We start from the raw sequence: 9,783 nt of genomic DNA, 5'->3' as shown, positions 1-9,783 counted from the left end.
ATAGAGGCCTTTTAAAAAGAACCAAACACATGCTATAAAATCGAAGCGACTATAAAGTTAGAACAGTAAAGGAGAAGCTATACTGGATGCACTGTAATAATACAACGGTTTAACTTTTTTTCCTTGAAAAAAGCTGGTGCAGAGAATACTGCTCTTTTTATCCTGACTGTTTAACAACGGCTAAGAATAATCATGTATAATAAATTAGGTCTGCAGTATAAATGGACATATGACCCTTTCAAAAGAGACATACTAATGTTACTTTTAGAGTATCTAAAATGGATTTCAAGAGTCATTTAATCACTTGCAATTTATATTACTTTAAGAATCTTCTATACAGCAAGTTGAACAGAAAAAAGCAAACATTCTAACAGTCCCTTTTCCTTAGAACAATTTCCATATAAGACAGTTTTAAATAGCTATTTTAGCACGTTCGCACGTGCTCTCTCTCTCTCCCTCTTTTTCTAAAGGTGGCACAGCCAAAAGACAATGCAAGGATTGGCGCTTGTTGACTGACTCTGTTTTCTTCCTGATCTGGTAAAGATAAGGGGGAAGACAGAGACTGGGGACAGGCTGTCCCAAAACAGAAAATGTGAATTTGATGTTTACTTTGCCAGCTCTCCAGGGACTTGGTTCTTTTCAAGGTTATCATTGATAAAAACCATTTTACTCTGTGTTCAGTTACAAAAAGTTTTCAGGTTCAGCTGTGGATGAATTTGGAGGTTTCCATTCTGCTTCACTGAACACAGTGCAAACCAAGGCAGGAAACTTCAGTAAAATCCAGACAGGAGCTCCCTTTAAGAATATTTGAGCAGCATTTTGTATATTCCGCTTTCTACTGTCCTTATTCTGGGGAGGAAGAATCCTCATCTTCATCATCTTCATCGTTGAATGAACATGGAGTTTCTCCCCGTGATTCGGAGTAGCGTGATGCTGCGCTGCTGGACTGTTGACTGCTAGGGGCAAGGAACTGCCCGGTTGCTAAGGCCACTTCGGCATCCACACACAACCCTGGATTCTCACTATTAAAACAACAGAAATGTTGAAGTTTAGAGGATTTCTCAGGAAGTTTTAAGCTTTCTTTTTGGCCTCAGCTTTTCCTTTAGTTACAGAAATGCTATGAAGAAGGAAAAATCCAACAGCTAATAGTTATGAAAAGTGCTAAAATATTGGCAAATCGCATTAAAAAAGATTCCTGTGTGGCTTTTTGTTTCAAAACCAACTAGTAGAACCGCTGAAGCCAAAGCATGACTCCATCGCGGTTTTGTCGATATACAGAAATATTTGCAATATGAAATTAAGCTATCAAATGTCGTAAGGAAGAACCTGTTCCAGAATAATCCCTTCTTCCATTTTTTTAAAGTACAGGGAACCTCCAAGCAAAATATGGTTGCTGAGGTGGTTTTTGGATTGTGTTTTTGGTGGTGGTGGTGGTTTTTTCGTTTGGTTGGTTGATTTTTAATTTAAAATGATGATTAGATTGTGTGGACATAATTCTTTCATGAAAGCTTAAGCAGTAGTGCATTTAGACACCAAACATTCTTTTGCATTCTTCAGAATTATCAACAGGCTTTTTTCCACATGTAAATACCTGGTTGTAGTCCATGCCCAGGCAGAGAATTTAAGGGTAATCAGGAATGTCCTTCTAATAAGGGCTTGAAAGGGATTCTGTTCTTTCGAATCAGACACAAAATAGGTAGTATGTTCAAAATTCAGAGCATGCTGGTTTGACTTTTTTAAATACAGTTACCAGGGAAGACAGAATAAGAGACTTTTCCGCAATCACAAATAATCCATAATAGAAGACATCTTATTTCCTGCATGTAAATGGTATGAAATAGTGAGGTTACTGAAAGTGCCACAAGCTTGTATCACTACCTCTGAATTTAAAAATACATTATTTACCTTGATTTAGCATCAGAAGTGCCTCCTGCTACCTCTAAATGTGAAACTGCTTGTGCTGAACTTGAAAGTAACCCTTGGTTTATCCATGAAAATTCTGCAGACATGTCTAGAAAAAAACATAATTGTATTTATGATAGTTACTTAAATTTTTTCTTTCCCTGTACTGTCTTAAACTTTGCATTCTCTTTGCAGTTAGGATTTCTTAGTTTAGTTTAGAAGAGAAGGTACCAACAGCTCAAGTTAATTTTATACTGTTGATGTGTCCTGTTTAAGCAAAAATATAAAATCTGTTAAAAGCCCTCTGAGGGACGTGAATGGGTTACTTACAACCCTCACAGTATTTGTTTTCACATTCCCTAACAAGCAAGGCCTGTCAGTTGTTTCCAGTTAGGCACATTTCTGCCAAGAGAATCAGCAAAACAAGCCCATTGACCCAATTACACTTAAGGGTTGGTGTTTTTTTGTTGTTGGTTGGTTTTATGTTTTGGTTTGGGTTTTTTTTGGGAGGGAGTAGGGGAAGCTTGTTTTTACTGTGTTTCTTAGAGAAGGTGTTTCTATTGATCCAACCAAATTTCACCTCAACACAAAGTTAAAAGAAAAATGAAGTTATCAGGACTGACTAATCTTCATGGTGCTTGCATGTGGTTCTGGCTGGATTTGTTAAATCAGGAGCTAGAGTCCCTACTATTATTGTATGTGCCTAACAAAACCTCTGGTCTGAACTGGTGGCAGTAAAATGGGATTGTACTATTCATATTTTCTCTAGAACTGTTCTACAGTAGCAGATAAGAGGAATAACTAAATGCGTTTGCTACATACACTTCCTCATCTATCCTTCTGTGTTCTTGCTATGCTTTGGCTCCTTGGGATCACTGGTGTTCTGCCTAGCACAGGGACTGTTGTCACAGCCAGGTAAATTGGCTCGCCAGCCTTTGGGGCTCACAGGCTCCCTTGCTCCACGCTGTGGAGACTTGTGAGCAGTGAGGTATTTCAATGACACGTTACAAAACAAGGCCAGCAAGGTTGATGTTGCTGCCAGCAGAGTCTTTGGAACATGACAGAAAACGTTAGTAAGTGGCATCTTCAGGGTGATCTTGGAGGACGGAATAGTTGAGAATAGTTGCATATGGACATTCCTGGATGGCTTTCATTAAGATTGCCCTTAAGGGGCAATTAAGATTTTGTTTTTACAGGGAATGTGTTCTGACAGTCTCCTGCTTTATTTGCAGGAGGAAGGTGAACCATTTGGAATGACTGCATTGTATTTAGATTAATAAAGTGGATTAGAGACGTATCAGAGTAATCTCCTGGTCTTTTGAAGGCGTGTGTACGTGCTTAGTATTCCAGGAGGCTAACAAGTAGTTACATTGCATTTTATTAACCTTTGAGGATAATAGCTAGTTAGCTTTTCTTTTTTGAAGAGCAAGGTAAAGACAAGTATGGATTTTACACTTAAGGCAGAAAGAAGGTTCATGGATGCATATCCCTGCCTTGCACTTTCATTGCCTTATATTTTTAAATGGTATTTTCCAGTGGGCTCTTTGGAGCCAGGGAAAAGAGGCAGTTCATGAAAGGTGGGGAGTTTAAAAAGCCATTTCTTGTCTGGAAAGGACTGTCAAAATAGAAGTCTGCCTACAATGAGAGGGCTTACTACTTGTAGTAGAGTAGATAAATTAATAATAGCTGCACTTACTAACCAGGGAAAGCAGCTTGGGAAAACACTTCCCAAGGTGGTACAGTCCAATCTAAGAGCGGCGTCCTTCCTATGAACTTGGCATAACTTGCAGGAGATTTACTTGGTACAAATTTGTACTTTACATGAGAAGGCTCTAGAAGAACACCCTCCTTTAGTAGTTAATGTAAACGTGAAAGTGCTGCATAGGGTTATTGTTGATAGCCCATAGGTTCTATAAGTGCATTCATTCAATGGGTACCTTTCATCTCTTTGGTTCCAACCCCAGCCCACCTTGCTGTCAAGGCTTGTTATGGGGGCAGATTGCAGAGCACTTCTTCATGCAGGGAGGAATAAAGAAATGGTATAATCTAGAGGTCCTAAACTGCACCACTTTCTCTGTCCACTGCCTTAGTGGGATACATACAAGCGGTATGGTGTTACCACAACTATTAGTGCTCAGATTTTTTATTTCCTGCTTTTTTTATTTGTAATCTCCTTTCTAGGAGTGACGACTCAATTAACAAAGGCAGGAGTTGGTTTTGCATTAACTTCCTGTAGTGTATGCACGGCTTAAAAGGCACCTTTGGATATGGCTCTACAAGAGTTCATGCTTGTCTCAATCAGTGGCAATTGCACGCCCTCCTTTAGGCTTGAACTGTTCTGGTTTGAGCCTCTGGCTAGACAACCATACGTGCTAAATTGTCAGAAACTCCCTGCCAGATAAAAGCCTGCAGATCAGTACCCTGAACCTGCTCACGGAGAGGGCAGAGGAAAGTAACTGTGTCAAAATGAAGACATGGGCGGCCATGCACAATTAGGATTGTGACCCTGGGATGCCATCTTAAGCTTGTGCAAGTGTAGTGTTAGAAATAACATTGCTCCTTCCATAGTAAGAAGCTGGCAAGTATTGTGGTTATAGTGCAGTCTGTGGTATGTCCATCACTTTTTCTGGATTACTGATTTAACACTTCAGTGTTAACTTTTACTGTGAGTTATGGTTAAGCTGTTCTAGCTTCTCCTCTTGCTCCCTTTTAGGAAACAAGAAAAAGTAAGGTCAGATCATGACAGTTTTAGAAGTCTGCATCAATTCTGACAAGCAAGCAACAGAAAAATGTGTTACAAACTTATCTATAGATAGATAAAAATTGTTTTTCTCTCTGGTGTTAATATGCTGTAGTTTCTGCTGATTTGAATGGCAGTCAGAGACCTGAGGCTTATGCCAATGCAGTACTTAAAATATGTACTAAAAAAAAACCCAACATTTTTTTACTAAATAATCATGAAACCTATAGACAAACTAGAAGACACTGCTTTTATCACATTGGTGCACTTGAGGAATGGCTAAAACACAAGATCCTCCTCCAAAGAAAACACACTGATGTGGTTTTGATGCACAAATCAGTTCAGCAGCTCACTCAGAAGTTTGTTGTTATAAATCAGTGTGGATTGGGTTTACTTGATAACTATGATAAACTTTCAAAAATTAACTGTAAAACAACTCATTTATGTACCAGCCTTACTAGCTCCCAGGTAGTAGGTATGTAACTTCAGATGTTACATACCTACATAATAACTAATGTTATTAATTTCATCAGAAACAGTATTGAAAATTCTCATCTAACTTACCTGTGATGTAGCCTTCTAAAGCTTTTGGCACCAGTGATTTTGCGATTCTTAGGTCCTCAGCAGAGCATGTGCCTGCCTCAAGCCCAAAGGACATGCCCATTCTCTTCAGGACCTCACTGTCATCATGAATCTCAAAAGTGTTATCGAAATTAAAGAGGTATTCAAATCTGCAGGTAAAAAGTCAAAGTGAGATGGTTTTGAAAAGAGGACAGCTATGGGTTTTTTTGCCTCTTATTTGTTATGGTTTTTTCTGTATGTACTGAGGTGTCTAGATTCTTCATTATCTGTAAAGGGAAAGAAAGAAAAGAAAAGACAACTCAGCTATGTGTTTTGAGTTATTTGGCTCAATGAACATCACTTTCCCTCTCCTGGCTAGTACCGAGTCAAGACTTGTATAGCTTTGTGTGGAAGTAGACAATTCTGGGCTGTGCCCTGTTATCACTACCAAGGCATGACTTGAATGGAGTTGTAGGGAATTGGATGAAGAGTAAATTTAAGAAAAGAAAAGAAAAGAGAAAGAAAAGAAAGAAGAAAAGAAGCAAGAAAAAAGAAAAGAGGAGGGGAGGGGAGAGAGGAGAAGGAAAAGAAAATAAAAGAAAAGAAAAAGCAGAGCAAAGCTGTTTCTCTTCTGCTTCCGTGACGGACGTGCCTACAGGGCTCAAAATGGCACTTTTTTTCAATTAAAGTCACTTCTCCACTGCAGGAAGAAAGTCTAAAATTTTCTACCTCATTAAACAGATTCAAAGGGGAAAAGGGAGGCCTTACTAAACATGAACCTATACTTGTACTAAATAAATCCAGTACTTTTAAAGGTCACCTGTAGCCCTGTCACCAAAATAACTGTTTTAGTTTTGCTTCTTTTACATGTCACTTTCTGGTCTCATGTGCAACACTCCTCCTGTGAACAGACCTATTTACCTTGGTATAACTGTGCTCTTCTGGATGCCTTTGGGTGCAGCGAGCGATGCAGTCTGTTCAGAGTCCTGTATGTTCACAACCTACCTTTTCTGCTGCAGGACTCTCAAAATGTTTTTCACTGCATATAGAAGTGTCACTAGTGATAAAATCTTAACACAGCTTTAAGAAAAGCAGGAGCATCTAGACTGGCCTTATGCTATGATCACAGGCCACTAAAAATGTGGACAGCACTGATGGAGGGATTACACTAGAAGGCTAAGTACCCAGTACCTCATTTTTGGCTGACAAAACCTGTATCCCTGGAAAAGGAACCCATCCATGAAATACCATCTTTGAAAGATAACTCTGGTTATCTCACTGGTAGGTTTTCCATTAGCTCTCCAAGCTTGTGTCATATGTGGATTTTCTTGGTAGTTTTTTTAATATTCACTTTCTTATACCTGATCAAGTTTGGAAAAGTTTATCTTTTGTACCTATACACAAAATTGTCATCTAGAAATCTACCTGCTTTGTACTAGGTGTAATTGCCAGTTGCAGGCATAATTTCTTTTATGACTCATATGGTTTTACTTGAAAATCTATTTTATGCAGCTGTATTTATGTGGAACCACATTAAAAGGGAAAATAAGATGTGTCACTATACCTTTAACTGGTACAGTTACAGTCCTGCTACCTAAAGTCACATAACCACGGTTACACCAGCAGGGGATGGGAGACCAGTGTCACACCAAGTTACTGCCAGCAAGCCGTGTAGCTACGTAATAACATCTTTTATGCTATTATGAATTCAGCTTTTATGGTACAGGATTAAAGGCTGTAATGACAAATGATAGCCACAGTGAAAACAGCTTGTTTAATTTGGGTTGTAAGCTTAATGATGTCCAGATGACAGCAATACCAAAGCTGGGTTATATAAACTGAAATATCAACAACTTAATTTCGGTGTGCTTGTTTTCAGTAGCGTGTGTTCTTACAGTTTGAGACTGTAGAAGTGTGTTACACTTCTCTAGATCCCAAATGCCAGTTTAATCTCCAACAACTTCAAAGCAGCAATTCTGAAGTTTCAATATGAAATCCTTCAACTTTTTAACAACAATTTCAAACCTAAATACAGAGCACTGTTTAAAAGTGCAGTAAGAACCATATAGTATGCCTATAAAATAAGGGTATAGAGTTAAGCTAAATCAATACTGATCCTAAAATTCCTGACTTGCTGAACTGCAGTGCCATGGAAGTACTCCAAAAGTTTTGTCACAGAATGGGTTGGACTTCAGTCCACAACTTCAACTTTTAATAGTGTTGCTTTCTTGCGCGTTGGTGCTGAGGTCACTGGAGCCTATTTTTGCTGTTTGTTAATTGACCTGAAGTTCAATACGGGATTTGTATACCACAGCTTGAAATCTGTAATCTACAGTATTAAAGCAAAGCCAGCTATTTTCAGCTAATAAACTAGTTGTGATCCGATTAAGTTAACACAACAGTACCTCATACTTTCAGGCATATTTTCACAGGATGAAGAGCATAAACACCCAGAAGTATGTAAGTGGAAGATTTTCAGACTAATTTAAGAGTCCAACTATAGCCAGGTTGCTTACAAAGACAGAATTTTAAATTTCTATATAATTTTCTACGTGTTTTTCCTTTACAGAGCCAGGTGCAACCAGTTTGCTATTAAAAGACACTTTCAAACTTGTAACCACCTCTGGGATGCTACTTTTGTGTTATATGGGTCACCTTGTGTTTCCGACTACATACATTTATGGCATATTAGGAATAACAATTCAGAAGCACTACCACATACATGGCTTCATTAAGATCTAGGCCTGTCCTAGTATATAATTTCGTTCAGTTATTTCCCCTTTGCAGTGAATGCTCTTTGAAATGTCAGTCTGAAGTGCCTTCTACAACCATGAAAGTCAGCCTGTTTTAACTAGTGTTTGTAAAGCAACAGTCATAAACTTATTCCTGTTACCACTGTGGTCGCATTAAAGAGAAAAAACAACAAGAAAACACCCCCCTAACACGACAGTAGCAAGTTTAAATACATAATTACTTCTAGTAAACTAGGAAAATTTCTCTCATTTGTTCAAAGAAAAATTCCAGTCCACAAAGAAAATAAAACTCTAAAAACCGATTCTAGGAGAACTTACTTATCGCTCGATATGCTGCAGTCTATAACGGTTCTTTTGCTAGTGTTGACTATTAAGAAAGGCAGCTGTATTGTTGAGTTCAAAGCTGGAGGGCCTTGATTTTGTTGTTCATTTTGCTGATTTCTTTGTACCAAGTTTTTGAATGCTATTTGCTGTAGAAAGGAAGAAAGAAAGAAAGGAAAAAAAATTGATCACTGGCAATAAAAGAGCAGAGATGAGTGTTTCCAGGAAGTGGAACTTCACAGCTCTTATCTACCAACTCTCCACACCTCCAGTAATTTTCTGTCAAAAAGTAAGTTGTGGCCTGACTTCCTCTTTGGACGTACCAGGAACAGAAGTTAGCACAGTTTGTTCACACATATCCTAATGGTGATGCCTCCCCTCACAATCCCTTCAGAAGAAACAAGACAGGAGCGATAAAGCTTGACGGAGAACGGTTTCCCCCTTCCTTTTGAAAAGGCTTGGAGTCAGAGGTCTTCTCTGTTATTTTATCTGCTTCATTACCTGAGACTAGGAGCTAGTTGCACTGAAAAGATAACAGAAATCACAGCATTCCCCCACTTCCCATGATCTGTATTCTCTTCCCTTTCTCATCCATCACCCTCTATTCTCTCCTCAAAAATTTTTGACATTTTCCTTTTAAAAGTTTTTAAACTGGTGCTGTTCATGACACCACTTGGTCTCTACTGAATTCTTGTGTCTGACTGTGTATGTATGGAAATGTGTGTTTTTAGGAAATGTTATTTGGGAGATTGGAAGTCAGCGTACATACCCGCTCTGAGGCACAAGTTACTTCACTCAAGGGGAAGATGGACAGCCAGACTTCCAAAGGACTGGTAAACCAGTTGACAGTGAACACAATCAAGGCAATGACAGTTGTATAGTAAAGGGGTGCAAATGTCATTCTCAGATGATAGTTAAAAGGGCATCGGGATAATTTCATGTTGGGCTTAGAGAAGCTGCTAATTTATTAGGTCAGACAGAATCAGAATTGTGCCCTAAGTAGAGAAACAGGTTTTGGTGATAAAAAAGGAGAAGCATCAGATATTTAAAAGTTTCAGTGCATATCTAATTACGTGCAAACTGTATTAATATAGTTATACCAGGGAGGAAAAAATAGAGCCAAATTGCCTGTAACCTCATGAAAAAGTCTCACTGCATTTAAATTACGGAAAATCTGCAGACAAAAACATTTAACAATACTCATAGCTGTATTTATAAAATGTTACTTTATAAGCAAAGACACATTTGAAATACATTTCTGCAATCAAAGCCAAAACTCAAGTAATCTCAAAGGTGCATGCTGGAACATAAAAGAGCTGGGTTTGTAGCCTTCCATTCTTAGGACACAGGAATGTCCAGGAATTTGCCCCACAACAACTCTGTGTACACTTACACGAGTTCAGTTGTAAATTCCATAGCTAAGAATTGAAGAGAAACTTTACAGCAAGAACTAAGAGGAGGTAACTCTGGGGGCACCTGGAGTCCACAGAGGGGACTCATGAGTTG

General features: G+C 38.6%; 1 protein-coding gene across 1 annotated transcript in view; it reads right to left on the bottom strand.

The window, feature by feature from the left end:
- Nucleotides 1–662: 662 nt before the first annotated feature.
- Nucleotides 663–9,783, bottom strand: part of TFDP2 (transcription factor Dp-2 (E2F dimerization partner 2)) — a 19,129-nt gene continuing 10,008 nt past the window's right edge. Inside the window, 4 exon segments of the mRNA XM_010192565.1 lie at nt 663–1,022; nt 1,906–2,011; nt 5,207–5,373; nt 8,275–8,426. Of these exon segments, the coding sequence (XP_010190867.1) occupies nt 845–1,022; nt 1,906–2,011; nt 5,207–5,373; nt 8,275–8,426 (603 nt within the window). The 3' untranslated portion in view covers nt 663–844.

Source organism: Mesitornis unicolor, unplaced genomic scaffold, assembly GCF_000695765.1.
Source record: "Mesitornis unicolor isolate BGI_N332 unplaced genomic scaffold, ASM69576v1 scaffold31629, whole genome shotgun sequence".
Lineage (NCBI taxonomy): Eukaryota > Metazoa > Chordata > Aves > Mesitornithiformes > Mesitornithidae > Mesitornis > Mesitornis unicolor.
This window is presented reverse-complemented; position numbering and strand designations above follow the sequence as displayed.